General features: G+C 40.0%; 2 protein-coding genes across 5 annotated transcripts; one reads left to right on the top strand and one right to left on the bottom strand.

Moving 5' to 3' along the window:
- The first annotated feature begins 6 nt into the window (after window positions 1–6).
- On the top strand, window positions 7–14,800 carry LOC131139553 (transmembrane protein 255B). Of its 4 annotated transcripts, XM_058089258.1 has the most exons (11): window positions 7–198; window positions 630–725; window positions 821–1,110; window positions 1,330–1,472; window positions 1,543–1,605; window positions 6,265–6,354; window positions 8,431–8,511; window positions 9,183–9,268; window positions 9,363–9,522; window positions 9,644–9,790; window positions 9,863–14,800. In XM_058089258.1, exons 3-11 carry the CDS (start codon window positions 1,047–1,049, stop codon window positions 10,073–10,075), a joined length of 1,047 nt encoding a protein of 348 aa, XP_057945241.1. In that variant the 5' UTR covers window positions 7–198; window positions 630–725; window positions 821–1,046; the 3' UTR covers window positions 10,076–14,800. The 4 variants fall into 4 exon arrangements, with proteins under 4 accessions (XP_057945241.1, XP_057945240.1, XP_057945237.1 ...); XM_058089257.1 differs by having other exon boundaries at window positions 630–1,110; XM_058089254.1 differs by having other exon boundaries at window positions 7–725.
- Window positions 10,541–25,061, bottom strand: gas6 (growth arrest-specific 6). Its single transcript, XM_058089253.1, has 15 exons — window positions 24,657–25,061; window positions 24,272–24,432; window positions 22,011–22,035; window positions 21,856–21,915; window positions 20,486–20,608; window positions 18,603–18,722; window positions 18,306–18,428; window positions 16,985–17,106; window positions 16,734–16,852; window positions 14,777–14,966; window positions 14,518–14,682; window positions 14,278–14,443; window positions 14,058–14,197; window positions 12,336–12,537; window positions 10,541–12,013 (listed from the first exon to the last, which is right to left on the bottom strand). Exons 1-15 carry the CDS (start codon window positions 24,730–24,732, stop codon window positions 11,862–11,864), a joined length of 1,944 nt encoding a protein of 647 aa, XP_057945236.1. The 5' UTR covers window positions 24,733–25,061; the 3' UTR covers window positions 10,541–11,861.
- Window positions 25,062–25,100: the final 39 nt, after the last annotated feature.

The following is a 25,100-nucleotide window of genomic DNA, read 5'->3' as shown; positions in this document are numbered from 1 at the left end:
TTTATTGTTGACTTAGTAGTTGACATAATAATGAGTTGTCATATTGTCACGGTTCATTGCACATGGGTTTGTCTTTGTGCAAAGTGGACCAAATACACATTGCGCAATGTCTGAATGTTTTGCCCTCCTGTTTCCACATTGAGCAGAATACTATTACCAGAGGACTCTATACTGTTACCAGAGGACGCTTGCAGCCAGGTAAGCCGTCCAACAATTAATAAATCTGTTATTATGCCCATCCTAAATAATAACTACAATTTTGTAGAACATACTTTCTAGTATATTTTTATTGAAAAACAGTATTTGTTGTAATATAATGTGCAGGTAAACCTAACAATATTAATATATATAATGTATTATATCCATATAAAAATTGTGCATGCAGACATTATTTGGATAAATATATTAATGTGGTGTGTTACATTTGTTATTACTCATTATTTTGCTTCTTGTTGGTTCAATAAAAAATAATGTCAGTATGCTATATATGCTACAGTGTTGTGTATGGATCAATAATAATAACTAAGTGGCCCATTCAGCATCACTGGTTCATTGTTGCAATGTTGCTATATGTTGATTATCTTTGATTTTCAAAGTCTCTGATCTAACTGGATTTGTTTTTCTTCCAGACTGACCAGTAGAGGGCGCTGTGAGCTCAAAGGTCCTTATCAATGCAGCAGCATCATGACCAGTCATATAAAACCATCCTGCTGAGTCAAACTCATGTAAGATGCATGAAGAAAGAGGTGAACATTAAAGTGAACACGAAGCCGATTGGTCCTCTCTCTCTCCGTCACTCTCTCTCTCTCGCTCTCTCTAGAAAAAGTTGAGACCAACTGAGCTCAGGTTCAGCTGTGGTGAACACTTTTCTTTTGGGGGCAAACATGTTTGCACCATGTTTTTGTGAGAAGCACTCTTGGAGGATGCAGTGGATGCGGTGAATCAACAGGGACAAAAACTACCTTGCACAACAAAAACCAAACCAGTGAGCTTGCCGGCTGCTTGAACTTATTTTTTTTCACATCATTTATCCTTTCTGAACCAAAATGCAACAGCCAGAAGCCCAGCAAACGACTCAGACACCGGACTCAGACATACTGGACCCGGAAGGTACTCAATTTTCTCTTTAATTCAGCGTCATAATCTGTAATTATAGGTTTTTAAGTATTGTAAGGATTTTGTTATGTGTGTGTGTTTGTGTTCAATGACCGCAATTAAGTGAAGGGAGTGAAATTATAATTTCTGGAGCATACTGTATATATGTCTGCAGACTTCATTTTTAAAAAATTATTCATTGCACTGCAACGCTTGTGTCATTGAACTTACCAGTTGGATACATACGGAGGAGGAAAACAGCTCTGTGGGTGACAGTGGCTCTGCTGGCCCTGTCCCTGGTGGTGTTGGCCATAGGTCTGATCTCCGCTACACGCACCGACAACGTGCCCGTGGCTGGATATTACCCAGGGATCACCGTGAGTCATGCATGCATCTTTACGTGTCCTTTATAGAAACGTGACGACTGTCCTTTCTGTCTTCATGCAGTTGAGTTTTGGGGCATTCCTTGGCATCGTGGGAATCCATCTGGTGGAAAACCGCAGGCCTATGGTGAGTGTATATGATGTTACAACCAGGCAATACAAAAGTGATTAACTTCTGAAAATAAGGCGTAAAATTACAAGATACACTGCCTATGATTTTTTTGAAAGCAAATATTAGAAAATGGTGTTAACTCACAATAAAATACAATTTATTGCCAACCATAACATTAATACCATGATATAGTCACTATAGACAATGTTTATGTTTTAAATAACATGGATTTTACTGTAGTTCTAACTGGAAAAATAATATGATATGCCATAAATGAAAGATTATGTTACTGATGTGTAGTTTTACAGGAAATAGTCCTGCTTTGAGAACAAATTTGATTACTTTGTGCGTGTGTTTATGTCCCAGTGACCACATTTATGGTCAGGGAAAGAGAATCTGATTGGCTTTGGATGTCAGTGACAAGAGCTGAAATTGTATTAGCATTGGTTGTTATCTGAGAGAGACGCACAGGTAAAATGTTTGCTTATGTAAGAAAGCATGATGTCCCCCTAAATCGTTTAGTTCTGCTTATGTTTTAGTCTCATCGGACTAAAGAAAAACATTATAGTTCCGTAAGGATCTTTCTTTTTTGCACAGGAATCAGTCACTATTAAGTAACAATGAAACATATGATGTTGGCTGATGTCTGAGAGGGTTTGTCATTGAAGCAGCATCCTCACTATCACATTCACACGATGTGACGCACAAGGAATTAATAGAGCAGTGACACATAAACTAGACCACCTGTAATATCCATGATAAAGTACATGTACCAATGTACTGTACAAACTGAGTCGCCGAGCGTGTTTTTGTCTGTATTGTGTGTATTATTTAAAACGTGCATTCGGCAAAAGCACATTATTTTTCCACAGTGATATGTCTCAACGTCAAAATAAATTTTCTTGAAATAGAGAAAATTTTGCTGCATTACTGATTACTATAACAGATTATTTGCACAAACAGAACCAGCCGTACTCAGAGATGCATCCTATCTATCCATTTTCTGCACCGCCTGTCCTTGATAGGATGCTGGAGCGTATCCCAGCTGTCTACGACTGGGTCGCCAGCCAATCACAGGGCACATATAGACAAACAACCATTCACACTCACATTCATACCTATGGACAACCAAGGGGAAGATGCAAACTTCCCACAGAGATGCCCAACGATCCAGATCCTTTCATTTTTCAGCATGAGGCCCTCGGTGAAAACATTTGGACACCCCAACGTTAGACCGTGCATGTGTACCTAATGTTATGACCAGTGAGTGACATGTTTCTAGTTCCTGCTGTTATTTTTCAACACAGAGGAATAAAGGACCTCCCCTCCCCACAACACGCTTCAAGACTTTTAGATAAGTTGGTGATATTTATTTATTGGACATTGGACACTCATCTTTCTTCATGAATGGTGCAGGCGGCCGAGTGTGTCTGTAGTGAATTTTTCATGTGGTGTCTGTGGTGTTGCGTGGCAGCCACCGATTGCTTGTCAGCATTGTGTATCTGATCTGAAAGAGACACACATGGCCAGGAAGGAAGGAAGGAAGGAAGGAAGGAAGGGGGTCTTTGTGAAGAACCAAATTCCCTAAGCTTCATTTAATATTATAAAGATTTTAATGAATCATTTTTCTTCGAATTGCCTCGTGGGATCTCCAGAAGCATGAGAGGGAAACATAGCTAAACAAACAAGCATATACAATTCATGCCTTTCCCAGTGCTTACTACACACAAGCTGTAGACTGGATTCCTGATTCCCTACTTTACTGTTATTTCTCACTGCTTCCCTGTCTTTTTAAACTTTAATGGCCCACGTGTAAGATGAGAGCCAGTTGGCCGAGGGAGGCCATTCTGTAAAGAACACCTGAACACACCACAATGACAGAGGCTGTGCAGTTTGAAGCATCTTTCGGCATTCCACATCTGTCTGACACTCTCAAACATGACGTTGTGTGTAATGGTAATGGTAATGGTAATGGTAATGGTTTTATTTCATTTGAATATGCATCAGATTACATTTGAGTGCATCACATAATCAGTTCACAGTTCCACATGTCCAAAAGAAGTAGGAAGAAGCAAAGCTTATTAAATCCTACCCCTCCATCTGGTACTTTTACAATTAGTAACTGTTACATTTGTTCACTTCCTGCTTTCCATAATACAGTTTAAGGTTTTGTTTTTGTTTTTTTTTTAATAATGCACCTTGTACCGGAGTACAAGGTGATATGACCATACAATCACATAACTTGCTGATATAGTTAATCTTTAATCAGCTAAAATAATGCATAATGCCAAAAACAACCAATTACCTAAAAATGTCATCCAGTACTTCTCTACAAGAGAGGAGAAATATGATCTCAGTTTTTCAATTTAACTCAATATTGTCTCCAACCACATCAACTGAAATGATTCAAGGAAGGTATCTCAGGCTTGTTGAGGGTCTATTTGGGTCCTTTCTCGTCCATCTGATCTCATGCTTCTGGCTCTACTAACTGATCGTGAGCGTTTTCTTTATGACTGAATGCTTCACCAAGCCGGTGTTCTCACCTCTAAAAGACTCTTGTCACTTCCTGACTGTATTTCACACACCAAAGTCCTCCCGGTCACCTTGCGGCGTGGAAAGTACGACTGTATTTTAGCCAACAGGCAATGGGATCCTCACTTCTTATTACCAGTGCTGTGCTGCTGATGCCTTACTGGCCCAGTGAGCGGGGCAAAAAGACCTTGCAGGGACATTAGTTACACAACGTCAACACAAAGGCAGCTTAACTATTTCTTGCTTTACTCTTCCGTATTAGCATCTTTAGCGTAGTGTGTTTTGACATGTGGCTTTGCTTCTCTGGAGTGTGAGAGCAGGTTTGAGGCTGTGGCTGGAGTGTAGGGATGTGTTTTATGTGGCGGCAGCGGGTGCTAAGCTAATGTGAAGTCATGCATTTGTCAGGCTCTATTGTCTGCACTGCTGGCCTCATCTCCCACTTGCAGCCCATAAAAGCCGAGTCATTTAAACAGCTAATGAAGTGGAGAGTCTGGGCCAGGGGCAGATAAAAACCCACCCGGAAAATTGTATTTTTTTTTTTTTCACTAGGAATATATTGTATTTTCTTGCCCTGTCTTTAAGATGTGCTTTCATTGAATCGACACCCCCTTGTGTCGTATTTTCACTGGCTTTCATTTAATTATTAACTACAAATGAAAGTAGCTGTAATGACAGCACGGTATATTTTTTGTTATATTTTTTTAAAAGGTGTAATACTGAACATAATCAAAGTTCAAAGTGTCAAAAGGCACCAAAATTGTGTACCTTTTTGTGTTTCACTACCAATACAGCTTACTACACTATACACGCCGACAAATGGGTGCCCAAAGTGAGACCCGAGGGGGGGCATTTTTAGCCTGTAGCTGTTTTTTGTGGCCTTCTGCATATTCTAATATATAATCTAATATATAATCATTAATCACATCTGAGATGATCTGAGTGGCGTGTGGACAGGAAGTGACGTTGGAGGTTCACAGTTGAGTTTTAGCTTGGTGTGGGTTACTTCAGCAACAGTAGCCCGTGTTTTTTATTATTAGTATTTTTATTTTTGCTTTCACTTTTTTATTTTTATTTTTTATTATCCACTGTATTTTGAAGATCAGATAATATCAGCTTCCACTGGTTGTGTATACTAGGGACCGTCAATAAATTACTATTGCGTTGAAAATAGTTAAAAAGTAAATCACAACACCAATTGATCTATAACGATATCAAATGATTAGTCCTACCCCTAAAAGTAATTTGCACTCCCATTTTTTCCAATGTTATCTTTGATTGGATGGACCTTTATAGGCTCTTTTATTGTATTAGGGACCTGATTCATAGAGCAATATAACAATATTGTTGATCATGCTGTGTAATAAAAAAAAGGAAATTCAGCAATACTTTGGATGCATTATTTTTAAAAATCTGATCAGAAGCTAAAAAATGTGGATCACATCCCTAGTTATGATTCAGAATTATCATGTCTGTTGGAATGTATGTATTTTTTTACAGTATTCCACCCCCAAACAGCATGATTTATTCATTAATATATTTTTGAAAACTACGATTGAGTGAAATTCGATCAGCGAAGTGTTCAGGGTAATTGGAGACTCTTTGTCTTTGTCTACATACGCCACTGTGATTGACTTGACCTTGCACCTGAAGTCAGCTGGGGTAGGCTCCAGCTCACCTGTCATGAGGACAAGCGGTAATAGGAAATGTTCGATGAATGGAAGTTGTGTTCCATGAATGGAAGTTGTGTTCCAGCACAGGAAGCTGTGTCCTGGTGGAGTGACTGAACAGTGACAGTAAAGCTATAAAGCTATAAAGTAGCTATAAAGTTGATGGTAAGGTTTATGATTGGACATCTGTGGACGTTATTCAGCCAACATTGCCATTACCAAAAGCCACCCTTCTGTTCAGTTCAAAGCTACTTTGCCTGTAAATTACCCACAAGGCATTTCTGCTTTATCGGAGCATGGCGCTGTCCATTTCCTTTATCACCCTACAGACCTGACACTGAGCAATCACAGAAAAGAAGTGTGTGTTACATGACTGATCTTTACCCTCTTCTGCTATTTTGTATATTTCATTGTACTTTTCTAAGATGTTATATATTCAATAAATAGCCCTCACTGCACATTTCTTGTCTCAAAGCTCATGGCGGCCATTATCTTCGTCAGCATCGGAGTCGTTGCGTCTTTCTTCTGTGCCATTGTGGATGGGATCATCGCATCAGAGTTCATTGTAAGTATTCATCTAACAAACCAATCCCATATGCTTATGCACATGCTAACAATCATAAGCAATGCCGCATTAGAGCTGAAACAGCGTATTCTACATTTTTCTTTGTTTACACATTTTGCCGGGCACTGATTTCTTCCCTCGCTCTGACCGCAGCTGGTTAGCTACGTATAGCTATCCACTTAGCCTCTTCTTCACAGTCTCCAAGCGTGCTCTGGAGCGCTGATCTAGTCTAATAATTACAACAGTCACTTTTATTGCAAATGGTGGTCTGAAATCAGAGGAGAATGTCAACATGAAAATTCACAAATCAATGGTATCAATTACTGTTTATCGTAATTTCCAGTGAATAAGCTGTTACTTTTTCTTTGATGTTTTATAAACCAACATGTGTAGATATGCTCATAACGTATTCATATTTCAAGAAGAAAAATATATTTCAGCTTCGATATAGGTGAAAAAGCATATTATCAGTATGCACTTCTTTCTCATTTTTGCTTTTGTAAATTTTGTTCTCATAATTATGACTTTATTCCCATAATATTTTGACGTTATTACCATAATAATATAACTTTTCCCCCAATCTAATTTTGTTTTGTTTGTTTCTCATACTGCAACTTGAAAAAATATTTTTTTCTTTTTTCTTTTCAACTCTTGCTAATAAACTCTGCTAATAAAATTACATTATTTTTTCTTATTTTTCCATAATATTATGAGTTTATTCTTGTAAAATTGCTATTTTTTTCTCATTTTTTATTGTTGCTCTAGTAAAATTACAGCTGATTTTTCATTTCTGCTGTTGCTTTTCTTATTTTCTAACTATTTTTACTTTCTTTTCTTCTGGTAATTTATTCTGGAGTTTATTCCCATAATATTATAACTTTATTTGACTTTGTTCTCATAACATAATTTATTCCACAATCTAACATTCAAAAAATTACAACTTCATTCATTGTTTTATTTTTCATAATATTATGAAAAAAATCTTTCTTTAATATTTTACCTTAATGCAACTAAAGTATGGTATTTTTCCTCAAAATATTATATGTTATTCCTTTTAAGATACTCTTACGATTTTATAGGAATTATATTTTTAGACCAATAAAAAAATGGCCCCCGGGCCTTACTTTGGACACACCAGCTTTCGCTCATTGAAGTAAACATTACTGGTTCTGCACAGAAATGTACACAGTGCAGGACTACACAAGGAAACTGACAGAGCTCCGTTTGTCCCATTAACCTAGTGAAACATCAAATGTCCTTTAATGAGCGTGGGTGAACCAGGGGGAATTTAAAAAGCTATTCATTCTCTGGCGTGAGACGCTGATATTGATCAACAATACTATCAAAGCCGGCTCAGAGGACACTAGAATTTATATTCATTGCTCTTTCAAGCCTCACACAATGAAATCATTTAATGACCTCATTCATTCTATCATGCTGGTGCAGGAGGCTCGCTGCTGATCATAAACTGCTGCAGTCACACTAATGTGCATCATGCACTACCCCAAAAATGTTATACGTGCATCCTTGCATAGTCAGGATTCAGCATTCAGCAAAAATTGTTTTTTTTCCAAAGTCTGTGCTCCTAAAATTTTAAATGTGCTTCAAGCAAAAAAAAAGTTAGTCTGGAGCCCTGTTCTAATCTAACAATTATAATAGTCACTTATATTGCAAATGGTGATCTGAAATCAGAGGACAACTTTAACATCAAACAGATGCACATTTTTATCAATTGTATCAATTAGAGAGGCGGGGTACACCCTGGACTGGTCGCCAGCCAATCACAGGGCACATATAGACAAACAACCATTCACACTCACATTCATACCTATGGACAATTTGGAGTCGCCAATTAACCTAGCATGTTTTTGGAATGTGGGAGGAAACCGGAGTACCCGGAGAAAACCCACGCATGCACGGGGAGAACATGCAAACTCCACACAGAGATGGCCGAGGGTGGAATTGTGAGGTCTGCGCGCTAACCACTTGACCGCCTCAGCTGTATTTGTGCTGTAAAAAACATTTTGTATCTTTAAAAATGGCTGTTTGATTCTAATCTTTATGTGTCCCACACAGGACACAAGGCCCCTGCAAGAGGACATGTGCGACTTTTATGCCAGTGGCTCTGGATATGCTTATGACAGCTACTATACTGAGGTGCTGTTTCTTCTTCTACTACTAGTCAATTACTTACGTCATGTACGTCATGTACGTCACGTCGTGTTTTGGTTGAGATATTCTAACGCTTATTTTCTTGTTTGTTATATTTGAAATAGCAAAAATTCACAATATATACCTTAAGTGTGACCAATGTGAGTTCTTAGTGTGTTTTCGTTTTTCAATTCAAGTAAAACTACAAAGTACATATAACTATGGTCGAGAGAAGTGTTTTTCAACCGTTTTTAGCCACTTTTGTTACAACACCGCTAACCAAACGTTACTCTCACGTGCATCACTAAGTCTGTTGGAGGAACGATGTAATCAGCTACGTGTTGCCACCCGGACAAATATAAAATTGCCCTGTCAGTCTTAAACCACGGACATAATATTTGCAGAAAATGATTATTTGTGGTTGAAAATCTGAGTCAAAATTCTACAAAATGTTTCGGCTGAGGATATATAGTGACATCTAGTGGTTGAGACTTTTTAATGCAACCATTCAGCTGGCAATGTTAATTTTATTGGTAATAGTAGTGGTAGTAGTAGTGTAAAAGTGTGCTCCATCATACTGAAGGCTTAACATGTTAAATGAATATATATCAAAATTAAGTACTATTCCTATGAAAGTGAGCTTTTAACAATAATAATGACTCAAACCTATCAAACAGGTGACTTGTCATTCATTTGACAAAGCCTGTAAGTTGAAGCTGAGAAGTAACACCTGCTACTGCTGCTACCTGTACAACTGTGAGAGGTAACCTTTATGTCATTTTGCACACATATCATGTACTGCATTTCATATATTTCATCTGTCTCTATATATATTCTACATATTAATAACATTACAGCGCAGACTATCACCCACAGTACTTTGAGTTCACCGGTGTCAGCAGCTGCTGGGATGTGATCCATCTTCATCGTTTGCTGTGGGCCTCGGTGGCCCTCAACGTGATCGGCCTCTTCCTTGGAATCATCACTGCCGCCATCCTCGGAGCGTATAAGGACATGGTAAAAGTCGAGACAAGCATATGTACTATATACACATGAACTATGCAATAATGTGTGCAATATATAAAACAGCATCATCTTGGTGAGCTACAATATAAACATGTTTTGTGACCGCCTGCAGCAGAAGCCCCTTCCACCAGTGGCCCCAAGCCCAGCGCCGCCACCCCACATCCTGTACAACCCCACTCAGCACATGCTCACATATGCTGGATTCTGTCCTGCAGGACAGAATCTACCTGCTTACCCCAACTATCCAGTCCAGATGCAGGTGGGTCCCCACTGGACTGATTTGAATACAGTATGTTACTGAACAAGAGATAATATACTGTATGTCCCACAGCCTAACAGCAGTTTCCAGGGACCTGCCACCCCACAGATGATCCCAGAGGGGGGACTTCCTGGTACTTCCTGTCCTTCTGAAGAAACCCATAGCCAGCCGCCCTCACAGGGTGTCACCCAGGAAACAGGAGGTTTCATGCTCACACCCAATGCTCCAATTCTCTACGCATCCTCCAAAAGCCCCTTTGAAAAACCTCCACCTTATAACTACTGAGCCTTCAGGCAAAACAAAAAAAATGGCATGTTAGGTCATTTGTGTCTAGACTTTGTCTACTTGAATTAGTTTGTAGGTGGAGATGTCTAGAAAGGATGCCGGTGTCTATCTGTGTAGTGTTATATATAAATATATATATTATTTACGTAGATATGAACTTCTCAAGTGTTTAGTCTACCATTAAAGCTGTTTGCTATAACCATCCTTAGATTGCAGGTGCTCCTGTGTGTTGTCTCATGACAAATGCACTACGAATAAGGGCTTTCTTTCAACAGGAATATAACATTAAAGAACACCAATGTGGCTGCTATATTGTTTGTATTGTCAATGTTAACAAAGTAGAATGTTTCGTGTGACTTGTTGCAACAGCAAGGAGTTAAGTGTGTATGATTTATCAGTCAGCACGTTACATGAACCACCTTCAGCTCCACAACATACAAACATTTTCAAAGTATAATTGTACTCTTTTGACGTTCATAGAACTCTTTATTTTGCTTTTTTTTTAAATAGGATTGTAGCATTGTACGCATACTGAGCTGGTAAAAAGAAAAAAACAAAAGAGCATTACAATGTACACCACGATTAAAAAAACGAAACATAAAAAAGGTAATATTTCTGGCATTCATTCATGAGGAAACTATACGGTACATCATGGAGTTGAGCATTGCTCCTCTGGCAAGGTTTTTTTTCTGCATTTTGGTTTAGTTAGCACCTATGAATTAAAGAACTAAAGATGGTTCTGTAAAGTTCTACTACGGTTCTATTGCTTTCAATCCCCATAAGGGATGCAAATCACAGCTGTACTGTTTTTTTTTTTAGAGACTTAAGTGTTTTTTTCACTTCAATGCATGATAACCTCAGTGAGAATATTGCAAGGTAGTTTATGTCTAGAAAGCAGTGTACAGTCTCATTATTTACACACAGTATATTATAGCACACTCCTTTTTCCTCTCAGTAGCTTGTATGGTTTGTTGGATGCAGTGCACTTCCTCTTCGTTGCGGAGACGCCCTCCCTCCCTGTGCTTCTTTAATGAATGTCATTGTTGGACCGGATTGCAGTGGGTGCTAAGAGTAACATGGTTCCGAGGGTACAGGATTTGGGCCTTTAGTGTACGTAGGGAGGGTTGGCTGTCAGTCAGTGAACAGTATGCTGCAGCTTTGTGAAAGAATATGCCATCTTGTAGAGTGCTCTTCAATGTAGGGCTGATCTTCTCAGTAGGCACATGGTTTTAAATTGTACATAGACATGTAGCGGTGCCATGGTGGAGAAGAGATCAAGAACATGGCTTCATGTCTCACCACATCAACCTGCAATGTGTGCAAAGGTTTTCTAGAAGTTAATAAAGGGAGGGAGGACTCATCTTTCTACACCCTTTTCTTCAAATAGGACCCTTGGTCGCTCTAGGTGTCAGGAATCGTGGATATCGGCCAACCAAGTTCAGGTCATCTGTCGGTATAGAATACCAGGTCCAGATAGCAGACCTGGATCTGACTGATGCTCTTGAGGGCTAAAATGGTGGGGCGAGAAAAGCATTCCATCCCATGACTTCTGCCTGATGAAGTGGAGATCGCATGTTGGCTTATTGATTTACTTAGACTGCTTAAAGTCATTGGTAGTGCCTGGTGACCATTGACTTAGGGTCCACTTGGACCACAAGACCTGGTTTAGATTTAGACATTTCAATCTAATATACCTCCTCACTACTCGAGGTTTGATCTCATAAATAAACTGGATACAATCTCCACTGCTTTTTAGATGACTTTTTTTGCTGTGGCAAAGTGAAGGTCACTGGTTTGAATCCAGCAGGGGGCAGGAGTGGGAACGGATATCGTTATGTTTTTCAATGGCCTGGTCCAAGTCCAACGTTTGTCCATTCACGGTGACCTCCATACAGCCGCTGTAGGGCGCAGTCACCAGGGTGGAGACCAGGGGAACCTCTGAGGGAAGAAATGACAACACGGCTCAAGCTGTAAGTGAACCATCACGTAAACCACTCAAGCACTAAAGGCATACAGTATGCTAACATCGCTGAAGCAGACTGTATTACTGACAAAACATGTCTAAAACTGTATTTGTACATAGATGGGTGTGTTTACTTATAAGACTACGGTATGTTACCTTCACTGTCTTAAACCAACTCTATATATCATGTGCAGTTCAGTAGCAACTCCATTTATTTGTTTCAAATGTTTCCTCTCCTCAGAGAACTCTAAATGTACTTGAGCTCCTTCATTCCCAACACATTACGTGTGTGCTCACCAGGGAGACCTCCTATGAAGGTGCTGGAAGGAGACAAAAGGTCCACCGCTGCATCTGCATCTTCACTTCGTCCAGGCTGCCCATCAACCAGCAACTGTGTGTAGTTGCCTGAAATCTTCAGCTGGATTTCATGACTCTCGCCATCACAGAGGGGAGCCGGGGAGCTGGCGATGATGATGTCACCAGCTGATACCAGAACAAACTAAGACAAATAGTTTGTTAGATTTCAGAACACTGCTGTCAGCGGGTTTCAGTTTTTCTCGATTGTTTACACACAATTTGTGATGCCTGAGACACAATGACCACAACATAACCAATGCACCAACTCCATGGTAAACTTCTTGTTTTCACAAAGAACACAATGCCACTCAAAATAGTAAAATTAATAATCCTATTATTCACACTGACTCATCACATGGGTAAACACCTGTCACACATTTTTACAATTAGCGGTCTAACAATGAGGGAGGCTGGGCAAAGGGTCAGAAATCCACAAACACACAATCCCCTTCTCCAAGCTATGGAAGATGCATGTGGAGATATTCCAGCGGATGCTTTCTATGGCTGGATTCGCCATGCTAGGTGAATCCCCCCCCCCCCCATTGCATGTGATGTGATGTAGATGAGGTCCTGTGGCCTGACCCAAACAGAAGACGTGATGCAGCATGGTCTTTTCCTTTGTGATTGATTGATTTTTTGTTTATTATTATTTTTATTATTTCTTTAACTAAATCTGTATACATTTAGATGCAGACCACTGTATGTGGAACATTGTGTTGGCTGTGATGAACACCCCGTACAGTGTTTTTCTGTGAAAAATAAAAAATATACAGTAAACTTCGGATAGGATATATCTGATTCAATTGTTCCCACTGGTTTTGTCCGATATGAGCGAAATCCGTTATATGCGCATACCGGAAAATGTCCGTTTTACGCATATATCGGATTTATATCCGGTATATGCGTAAATCGGATTTTATCCGTTATAAAAAGGCACTTCCTTGACTATGTTTCCAATGTACCTGGACGCGCAGGCAACGCTGCAAACGCTGCAAATGACGTCGTATAGTGGCCTGTCACGATTCGGCGAATCGGAGCGCCACGATGCGGCCATCCGATATATGCGAGGGAAATTTAATGGAAATGCATTGGAACGGGACTGGAGATTTTGTCCGAAATAGGCGAAATCCGTTATAAAAAATCCGATATATGCAATGAATTTTTATTGGAAATGCATTACAGAAAAATCGGTTCTTTTTTATCTGTCCGTTGTGAGCGAATTTCCGATATATCCGAGTCCGATATATCCGAGGTTTACTGTATATTCCTGTGTAATTTTGTGTTCTGAGTCAAACAAAATACAAAAATACCAAAAAACAATTCTAAAATATTTTGCAAGAAGTGTCACACTGAACACAAAAAGGCCTGAGTCATGATGAATATGATGTAATCACAGTGTTTTACACTGAGCACATCAGCGTTCAACTGGTTCATATAAATGTTTGTTCACATTTGGAGACAAAACACCATTTTGAGAAGAATAAAGACAGTTTTGGATGTAAAGTTTCATTTTGCAGGAGAATTGAAGGGTTTTCAGAAATGTGTGAGTGATTTTTGGATTTGTGTGTAGAGTTCTGAGAATATGAGGCATCCTTTTAGAAAATGTGTTTAAACAATCGAAAACAAAACTAATACGCACAGGGCGTATTTAGCTGTACTTACATCTCGCCACTCATCAGTACCAGGATGATAGTCAGCAAGAGAGATTGAAAGGGGGACGGTGTCTTGGTGAACGAGGGCAAACAACACCCCAACAGCAGACGTTGGATACAGGGACAGACGGACACTCAGGTTTTGGGAATCTAATAAGAAGAATAGAGAAAAAAAATTACTTATGAGTAAAAATGAGGCAAAAAAATGTCTAAACACAAACACACAGCACCATAGCTGATGTTGAAGAATGCAAAGCCTTTGCCAGGATAGTACGCTCCAGGGTTCTCTGTGCTGAAACACTGAATGTTCTCATTGGTCGTTATGCTTTCTTGCATTGACCTGTCTCCGGTCAACCAGCGCCACTCCTTCATACAGCCATCCAAACGAGGGTTCACCTTTAAACAACAGGAGCGGTTGAGATGAGACAGGCAGTACATTAAAAGAAAAAAAGGTAGCATAAAAACCAGACCTTGCTGACGAGGCTAGTCTCCTTGAAGGGGACCCCTCCCACAGTGAGGTTGAGTTCATGCATGTCCTTCTTTAATGTGAACAGGTCACCGTTTACTGCAATCTTCATAACGGCCTCCCTCTCAATCTTAATGACAAGACTCCGCCCCTGCTCCTCTACTGAAATCTAGTAAGAAAATAAGAAATATGGAAGGTAGTCCAAGCCTGAATGAACTGACAGAGACTAACAGAGGAGCTGACATTTGATCCAAAGAGCTAACCTTTCTCCACTGGCCGTCATTGACCACAGGACCGCTGCTGGTGACCCTGCTGACTGAGCCGTACTTCAGCTGCAGTTCCAGCTTCCCATGATGCATTGCAAGCACTATCCAGGAGCTGTTCAAGTGACCACCGGCAAAGAAGATGACGCCCTCTGGATCGTAAGTGCGGAAATCAAACTCTGCAGAAAAGCTGGAACAGAAAGAACAAATAAAAGGTGTGTATGTAAGTGTTTGAAAAAACGCATAGAAGTCAAAATAAGAAGAGGAAATTACATATTTAAATCACTTTCTGTAATGTCTATTCTACATCCATGCTTCCCAACCTTTTATGAGCCAAGGCATACATTTTACATTAGAACAATCTCAAGGCACTTATACACATAATACCCTCACTTCGGCTGCACCGTTGAGTGCTTCCTCCCACATTCCAAAAACATGCATTGCGACTACGAATTGTCAATAGGTATGAATTTGAGTGTGAATGGTTGTTTGACTATATGTGCCCTGCAAAGTCAGTTGGGATAGGCTCCAGCATATCTAGTGAGGATAAGCAGCATAGAAAACGTATGTATGGCCCTCACTTCATCACAGTTTTTCCAAAAATGAATTACTGACCACTGTTTTGCATGTAATTAGTCCAAAAATACAGTATGTATATTAAGCTATTTTTGTAAAAATTTCCTTGCCCTAAAATAAGTATTTCTCAGCCTAAAGTAAAATACAAACACAGTGTAAGGAATTAAACCAGGGGTCTCAAACACGCAGCCCGCGGGCCAAATGTGGCCCGCAGGACACTAGTTTGAGGCCCCCGCCTTGATATGAAAGTTTAATGTTAGTGTGGCCCGCGCAAGTTTGATATGGATGCTGTATGGTATCATGTACCCAGAAAAAATTATTACGTTTGATTAATGTTCATGTTAAAGGTTAAATAACTGTTAATAGTTATCCTCCCTATCCGTGTGGAAGTGGTAAGTTTTTGGCTATTTAAGTTTAAAGGAAATAACTTGAAGGCTACCGTTTAGGTCGCTAGCTCTCTAGTTTGCGAGTTAGCATGTGTGTCAAGACCCTGCAGTTGCACAATATGTTGTAAATAAAAAGAGTATAAATGTGACTATAGTCGTGTTTTGTCATGTCTACAGGGCTCTAATAATGCTTTGTTAATTTTAATCTGAAAAAAAATATTTGTCTACCCACCAACTATATGTGGTTTCTTAAGTTTGTATTATTTGCTGTTTTATTATTATTATTATATTTATTTATTACTGATTGATTGATTTTCTTTATTCTTGATTTGTTTATTTTTCATCTTATTTTGTGTAGAAAAATAAAAAGTAAGATATTTGAGAACAGTGGTATGTTTTATCAGAGCTTTTATTGTAGAAAATTGGAACCAAAGCGAAGTTTTTACATTTTCTTGTTTTTAATAAATGCGAATTTTTGTTTTTTTTTTTTTAAAACCTCATGCAGCCCAGTCTCGTCCAGACCAGAGCTCCAGTGGCCCCCAAGTAAATTGAGTTTGAGACCCCTGAATTAAACTGTTGATTAATTCTAGTCTACACTGGCCACTAGGTGTCATTAACAACACATACAAAGGACTTCACTGTAGTCCTATTATTGCAGGTTTGTATTGTCTCACAACAGGCACAACAGAAATAATAATCAGAATCATAACACAAAACAACTCTACGTCGCCAAAGTCACTACTTGTGCACACATCCGGATATATGGACACACAAGCACAAATCTTATTTCTGTCTTATTTTCTCTGATTATACAGTATATAAGCCAGCTGATTGGCTATTTAAAACTGAGAACTGTCTCCTCAGTATTGGTAAGGCCTATTGGACATCTTCTGTGACATCTATTGATTAGAATGAACCAAATATGTAATTGGATGCCTTGAGAATGGAAATAAAGTAGAGTAAACAAAGAAAATGTTAACAAAACACTTCCTCACCCAGTGTGAATCCTTCTACGGAAGCGTAGCTTCATCACGGGCAATCCACTGAACATGCTGCCCAGATATAGAGATCGAGAGTTCCTCTTCAGCGCCGGTGTGATACAGGGAGTTATAGCCTGCAGGGAAACAAATGTCACAAGAGTTTTTCGACAAGTTGGAACTTGTATCTTCAAAATATTTCACATAATGAGAAAAGAGCTCATATCTTATACATCTAAATGATCTGAAATCCAAATGTATATTTTCACCTTACAGCTCTTGAGGTCCTGGCCCAGCTTCATGCCTTGACGGCCATCACAGAAGCAGCGGAAACTCCCCGGTGTGTTGAAACACTCCTCCGCACATACATCTGCCTCACACTCGTCAACATCTGAGAGAGGTGACACCGAGGGTGAGAGGACAAAGGATTACAAGCGAAGTAAGCACAGGATTTAATCAAAACATGAACTCCGAGAAGATATGAAAACATGAGAACCGTTTTCCTGTCAACATGTTGAGGAATGTAAGCAACACTCAAGTCAAGAGGGATTTGACGTTAACCGGGCCCGTTATCTTTTCCAGTCTACATGTATAACCTTACATGGCCATGGTGCAACTGGCTAAAAACAACAGAATCATTCTCAGAGGAGAGACACTGAAGTTAAGTAAAGTCTGGCTTAGAATAATGGCTTTGATGTTTTCCTTCTGCTTTCTTTCTTTTGTTATCTTGTTATAATTAGTTTGGATGTTGCTTATGGTCAAGCAATTAGAAACTAATTGATTTCTTTTCTGCTTCTAACCCCGTCCAGGGTCACAGGTGAAACTCAAAATTATATTATATTATATTATATTCAGGCACCCTTGCTACATTGCGCCCTCACTCTATCATAATGAGGTAATAAATAATAAGAAATACAAATATAAGGCAATTAGATGATGTTCTATGTAATGTAATGTTAGCAGTGTGGAGATAGCCAGGCCTGAGTTGTGACAGACAGCAGTTCCTGTGTGAATTGCATCTGCATATGTGTTCTCTGCATTACTGCAGGGGTCTTCTACTACACTGGCCACTAGGTGTCAGGAATGGACAATAGCCACCAAGTAAGCTGTTAATGCTAATATAATGTTATTTATGTCGAAGACGTCTTTTCTATTATGTTGACTATTTTTGGTATTACAAATATAAAAGTTACTATAAGAGTGTTATTTCATATCTAGAGGGCTCTTGTAATGTTAAAAAACATTTAGCGCAGTCGGGTCTGGAACCAATTAACCGTGATACACAAGGGACAACTGTACAGTACATGCAGTAGTTGCAATGCCTTTGCTACTTTCTGCATTGACCCAATTAATAATGACAAACTTGATTAAAAAGTCTAGTGTTCTACAGGACTTTTTCTATAGGAGTGGATACAGAACGGACCCGAGATGACAAATGACCTGTTACCTAGTTAAAAATTATTTCTCACAATGTTCGAGCACTCCTTTGCTGACCTCACAACACAGCTGCATCAACCCCCACTGATATTGAAACTGCTCTTCTGTCAGGACTGGTCATGATCATGGTTGGTGTGTGTGTGTTCCTCTTACCGGCACAGCTCTTGTTCTCATTGTCATACACGTAGCCAGGATCGCACAGACATTTGTATCCTCCTTCGTTGTTCTCACAGCGAGCCGAACCACACATGTTAAGGTCTTCACACTCGTCCACATCTTTAGAGGAACACAATGAGGACAAAAATGAAGAACAGCACCTCTTATTGTTCCCATATATTAAAATGGGTCAACAACAATATGAGGAGGAGTCATTTGGAACATCACTCGAATAGCGTCAAAAGATATGTTTACAATATGTCAACAATTTCAGACGCGTGTGTCGTTGCTCACCATTGCACATGTGGCGTCCTACCAGCATGTAACCTTGGTGACAGGAGCAGTGGTAACTGCCCATCGTGTTCTGGCAGTCATGGTCACATCCACCGTTCCTCTTGCTGCACTCGTCAACATCTGTCAAAGGAGGGTGGGGGATGTGGGAGAAATATAATTAATTACAATGTTTACTTTGTGCAATGAATTCATGTGCACATATTCAAATTCATCTGTAGTAAAGGTTGGAAACTGTTGGAAACTTCAGTCTTGTATAGTCTATGATTAGTAAGTCTGTAATACTGCTTGGAGCTTGACATTCCTCTGCAGTGGAAAAGACTCAAGAAGACTGAATCCTCTTGACTTCCTCTCGGTAAGGTGGCAAGATGACTCACAGTGGAAAAGTGTGAATTCGGTAGCTTGGACCCATATGCCCCTCCACATCACAGCGTGTGCACTTTCCAGTTTATCTTGTATTTCCACATCTAAACCAGAAGCTGTGACACACAGTATACGTATTCAGGAGGCAGAGCATCCTCTCCCACATCTCCATTACCTGCTCTGATTGTCATCTACCTGCTGCATCGTGCTCGCTCTCACATGGATGGTGGTGGGAAGGGCGCTGTGATGATATTTGATTTCTCCAGTGCCTTTAACACCATCCAGCCCTTTCTGATGAGAAGCTGGATTGGAGATTATTTGTCTGACAGGCCCCAGTTTGTGTAGCTGGGGAGCTCCCAGTCTGATACTGTGGGCAGTAGTGTAGTGGCACTGCAGGGGACTGTCCAGTCTCCATTTCTGTTCACTCCGTATGTTATTTGGTATGCTAGCCTTTGTTTGCAATTACTGAGGTCAACTGTTTCCTGCAGTTTTTCCCCAGGTTTGAACACACTACAGCAGGGACTTTGGGCCATTTCTCCACACATATGTATGTACCTTGTCTAGATCAGCCAGGTTTCTGGGATGTCGCTGAGAAATACGGAGTTTGAGCTCCATCCAAAGATTTTCTATTGCCACTCCAGAACCTTGATATGCTTCTACGGAACCACTTATTGGTTAACCTGGTTCTGTGCTTCGAGTCATTGTCATGTTGGAAGACCAAGCCCATTGTCAATCCACTAATTGAGGGAAGTAGGTTGTTCTCAAAAATCTTTCAATTCATGGCCCCAGTCATCCTCTCCTTAATATAGTGCGGTCTTCTTGTCCCATGTGCAGAAAAACACCCCCAAACCATGATGCTTCACCAAACTAAAACAACCTATTAAGCATTTTTGCATGATCGCCATTTATTTGATAGCAATATTTCTACTTAATATTTCTACTTACTCTGTGGAATTTTCAAACTGAATATTGCATAGTAATGCTGAACAAGGACACATTTTTGACTGGGTATCAGTTGTTGCAAATACATATTAGAACAGGTCTCAAACTTTAGTTTAGTGTAAGTGTGGACCCTGGAGAGATGGTCAAGGGCAACTACTACTGTGGGGAATAATAAACAACTTTGTTGTTAACCAAGGATGCCCAATATTGTTTTTTTTTGCCAAAAAACAGTCACCCTCTATTGGTCCCCTCTGAAAAGCCAGTGTCAGAGCCCTGCTGTAGAAAACACCCTACCTTGTAGTTATGAGAGTTATCAGTTTTTTTACAATCAATAATTGTCTAATATACATGTACCAGCCAAGTGCGAGCTGATTGGCTATTTAAAAATACCCACGGCTGAAATAGAACAGAAATACAAGCTCTGAGATGTGCAAAGCGAATGTCTAAGTGAAGTCAAGCCAAGAGACAGCTGTCTCATACAAGGTCACAAAGGTGACAACCTGACAGAGAAGCTGGATATGACAAGTGTGACGATCTCTGTTGACCTCTAACACACCAATCTCTCATGGTGATGATAGTACCTTTCTCACAGTGGCTCCCGGTCCAACCAGTGAAACAGTGACATCGGAAGTCTCCCTTTTTGTCCTCACAGCGTACCGTGCCTCTGGGGTTGCAGGGGGAGGGCGAACACTGGTCGGGAATGTCTAAATGCGGGGAAAACGCAGACAACGTGATGTTATAGTGACACTGGACAGACTGAAGGTCTTGTGTTGTACATATCAGAATATAAATAGCATAATGCTGGCTAAGCTTCTCTCCCAAGAGATGTCCTAATTCAGTCCCCACTCAGTAAGCGTGCCCTTTGGCTCAGACCAAAACCAAATGAATATTACACGATATGTCTTCTTTTATCTCAAAAATGTTCTGTTTCTTTTTGGTTTGCTGGGGAGTCTGTGCATGTCTCTGCATGTACGCTTGAATTCAGCGTGTGCAAGGCCTGGAGGAAAAGACAGTTTGTACTAAAGTGTACAAATCCCACACCGTGTGTAAATGGTGCAGTTTGTATATCAAATTTGAAAGATTACGCTTGCTTGTCAGCAGTAATCTAACCACTCGTACAAGTTCCTGATCTGTGCTGGTACTGAACTCAAGATGTTTACTGCTGTCGAAAGTCGACAGATAAATAGGAAAAGAGCCAAAGATCTCCTTGTTCTGTTGATAACAGCCACTGGCATGTGCTGATTTGCAGGGGGAAAAAAAAACTATGCATGACATCACTTCACCATTAACGGAGGAATGCTAAGATCTGGTACAATCCTGCTGTGCCTCCCACAATTAGAAGAAGCCAGAGAGGCAAACCCGAGTAGATAAGGAACGTGGGAGAGGTAGCTACTGTGCTGACCTAAAACAGACAGAAGGGAGAGCTCTCTTTAAGTACAACGTCACAATACATACACCGGCATAACAAGCTGAGTCACAAACCCCCTCCACTCCGAGCCGAATGAGGTGTTCTGTACACTGATGCAGCAAAAAAAAAAATCTGTACTCCACTCACGTCAGACTTTATTCACGTCACTCCGCCCCCTTTCCCGATAAAGGATCTGAATAGTGTGTGACGAAGGAAGGGGTGTGTCTGTCAATCACCAATGTGCAGCATCTCTGCACTGCATCAATGTGCTGCAATGTTACTCATCCATAGCACGCAAGAATAAAAGAATGCAGAAGCCGAGTCTACTTAAAGTGAAGTGGGTTGTGACATTTCCTACTGCGGTATTCTGTTCTGTGGTGCAGTCCAAATCCTCCGCACCCTCTCATGAAATCTAGGTGCCCCACTAAGGGTATGCTAATTCTATTCACATAAGAATGTACTGCAAGGAGGAAAGTAGGTCAAAATAATAAAATACACCAATTAGACCTTCATGTTAAGACATAGACAAGACGTCAAACCTACTGTGGACACATGTGGTCAGATCCTGTTTCTTGTCTGAATTTCCAAACAAATCCATACAACCTTAGAGAAGAAAAAGACAAATCTGGAAGTTAAGCAACACATTGAATAAGAATAGCTGAATATTGTAGGTAGGAATGTGACAAAATTTGACTTACGTCTATATTTGGGATAGAAGTATTCCTAAATGAGGAGAAACATGGACAACAAGAGTTCATTATGATAAATACATCTTGAGACTGCATTGATTTGAAACATGACTGATGCTAAATGATAAAAGTGATTGACATTTAAGCAATGAACACCAATTCCAGATTATGTACACATAAGCCATCCTGATGAAAAGCAATATTAGCTGCATTACAGCTACTGTATGTACTGCATTTAGGTGTGTAAGTGAGTGGAGGAAAATATTAATAATTTATGCTAACTGCTTGCTTCCCCTAAAAATGAAAGTATAATCATTCTTGCCCCCTGGCTGCTTCTGTACCGTTCCAAAAGTTTGGCACCACACACAGAAGCATGGTGGAAACCCAGCTGCTGCAGTGTGAATTCATTTGACATCTTTTGGACTAAAGATTTCTGACAGATTATCACTTTCCATCCCTGTAAGACGTGATAAAGGGAAAAGTGCTTTTGTGAGGACCATTTAATGTAACAACCCCACTCTCTTTCTTTCTTTCTGCAGAGTCAGTCAGAGCTGCAGTGGAGCAAAATGCACAGTCAGAGGTGGGTAGGCTGAAAATTATAAATGCACCTCGGAATGACAGTGCAGTCTTTGTGGCACGACATCGTAGAAAACTATATGCACAAAAAAAAATGGTAGTGCTTCTCAAATTCTACCAGATTCAGCATACACTAATTTGACCTTTTTCTCAGCCTACCCAGCTTTCAATATCACGTATAACCTGTGTCAATTTCACTCTCTCTCAAACAGGAAATTGTAAGGGCAATCGATAGAGTAATATCATACAGCACGGTAGACACTGAAGGCACCGTTTAATGACCTACACATTCAACTGAACAGACTAATACATAATAAATCTGTCACTCTTTTGAATGCAATATTTCTTCTTTCTTCTTTAGTGGTTTGGATGAGGGTGTATGCTTTAATTATAAGCAGTCATAAAAATGAATGAAAATACCTGAAGTCACGTTTTGGAGGCTGATCATGAATGCAGCACAGTAATCTGCTGTAAATGTCTAGGGCGCATTCAGTGTGGTGGATTTTGTTTGTTGTAAATACAATGTGTGCAGATTAGGGACACATGACTGTGCGGAATGATTTTTTTTTTTTCAACAAGGTTTGTCTAAAATAAGAAAACAAGTTATGATCACAGGGGTTTACGGGCATGTGAGATGATGTAGCTGGAGGCGTGTGTTGGAAAGCACGTGAGAAAGAGGCATGCAGCTACTTCCCATAACAGGCAGAAAACACAAACAAAGTAAGCATGCTGTGGATACAGTAAGTGAAATATTAATATGTAAGTATTTCACTCCTAAAACGACTGGGCAGGAGATGACACACACGTGACTATACTGTTTGTGTGCATATGAGAGGGAGTGTGAAGACTGCTGTGTCTTCCAAAAAAGCTGAATTGCCTAAAACTGACAGTTAGTCATACTGACTCAACGACTGCCGCAAAAACAAAACAGAAGAAAAAAATAATGTCAATCAAATCTGCTAAGAATATCATCACGCTTATCATCAACACCAGCAGTTCAGACTGTGAATCACTAGTATGAAACAAACAGCATAAAAGACAGATTAGGGTCATTAAATTGACGTTTGTAGAGTTAAAAAAAAAAAAATCAATAAAACCTTAAACTGTATTATGGAAAGCAGGAAGTGAACAAATGTAACAGTTACTGATTGTAAAAGTACCAGATGGAGGGGTAGGATTTAATAAGCTTTGCTTCTTCCTACTCCTTTTGGACATGTGGAACTGTGAACTGATTATGTGATGCACTCAATTGTAATCTGATGCATGTTCAAATGAAATAAAACCATTACCATTACCATAGATGCTAACTGCCACACTGACTGGTCATAACATTAGGAATAATGTAGGGCTGCAACAAAATGTGAATTATGATTTTCTGTCTTAGAATGGCAGTTTTTTTAGATTTTTTTCACATTTAAAGAATCTTAGAAACCTCACATTGTCTTACATCATCATTGAGGATCCCAGAAGTACAGTTGATGGGGTACTTAATATAATAGAATAGTATGTATCAAATATAATTTTTCAGTTTCTAAGTTCTCTTTGATGAACTTTGAGAGTGCCAATGAAAATACAGTGGAATTTATGATATGGTGTTTCTATATTGCATGTGTGTATTGCTAACTATAACTCCTTTGAGAGAAGAGTTCAACACTAAATTATCTAAATCATCATTGATGCTTTATTCCACTCACAGTCTCTGGGTCATTTTCAAAGATTTCTCTGGCCTCCTCCTTGGAACAAATCTCCTCCACACATTCCCTCTCCAAGTGTCCTTGCCTGGTCTCTTCGAATATTTGATTAGCTCTCCGGTGTCTGCTCAAGAACTGGTTCGCTTCTTGAGGGGACAGGGAAACTGGACAGAACAACATAAAAAAAGACCACAAAACAGGTATTACCCTTTAGGAACAATACAAGGTCGGACCGCGTGGAAGTGCCCCCACTGGTGGAACCAAAGCTCCATGTTTGGGGAGTAGGGGGGACACACAGTGAAGGACGCTCCAGCATGTTATCACAATACAAATGTCAATAGGCACCTAGCAAGCTAGTTAGCCACCTAGCATACCACTGTTGACTTACTAGTGTCGGAGCAGTGCACTGCCAGCAGGATAAGCAAGGCGCCAAATGAGAGCCACTTTGTCCGGCAAACAAGCATCGTGTCGCCGCTATCTCCGCGCCGAGCACCGTAAACTTTTCACTTTAAAAAGTATCCTTCCCCGTCGTCGTTTCTTGTGGCTGCAACACCGCAGAGCCGAATGGAACGTTAAGAGTCCCGCAGGTCTTCAGGTACTTCTTTCCGATGATAAAGCCACCACTGTGGTGTGTTTTGGAGGCTAAATAGATTCGTGTTTCCCCTGCATGCTTCTCACTATTAACCCGCTGTCTCCATTGCGAATCGCACTGTTGTCCTGCTGTCCTGCTCCGTGGACTTTTGTGTGTGTGCGTGTTATGTGTGTTGTGACGAGCACCACACGCCTTCAAAGGGGGGAGTTACTGTGAGGTGAGCAAGCATGCAGGAGTTTG

The sequence above is a fragment of the Doryrhamphus excisus genome, chromosome 12 (genome assembly GCF_030265055.1).
Source record: "Doryrhamphus excisus isolate RoL2022-K1 chromosome 12, RoL_Dexc_1.0, whole genome shotgun sequence".
Lineage (NCBI taxonomy): Eukaryota > Metazoa > Chordata > Actinopteri > Syngnathiformes > Syngnathidae > Doryrhamphus > Doryrhamphus excisus.
The sequence above is the reverse complement of the archived record's forward strand: the minus strand, read 5'-3'. Positions and strand labels throughout refer to the sequence as shown.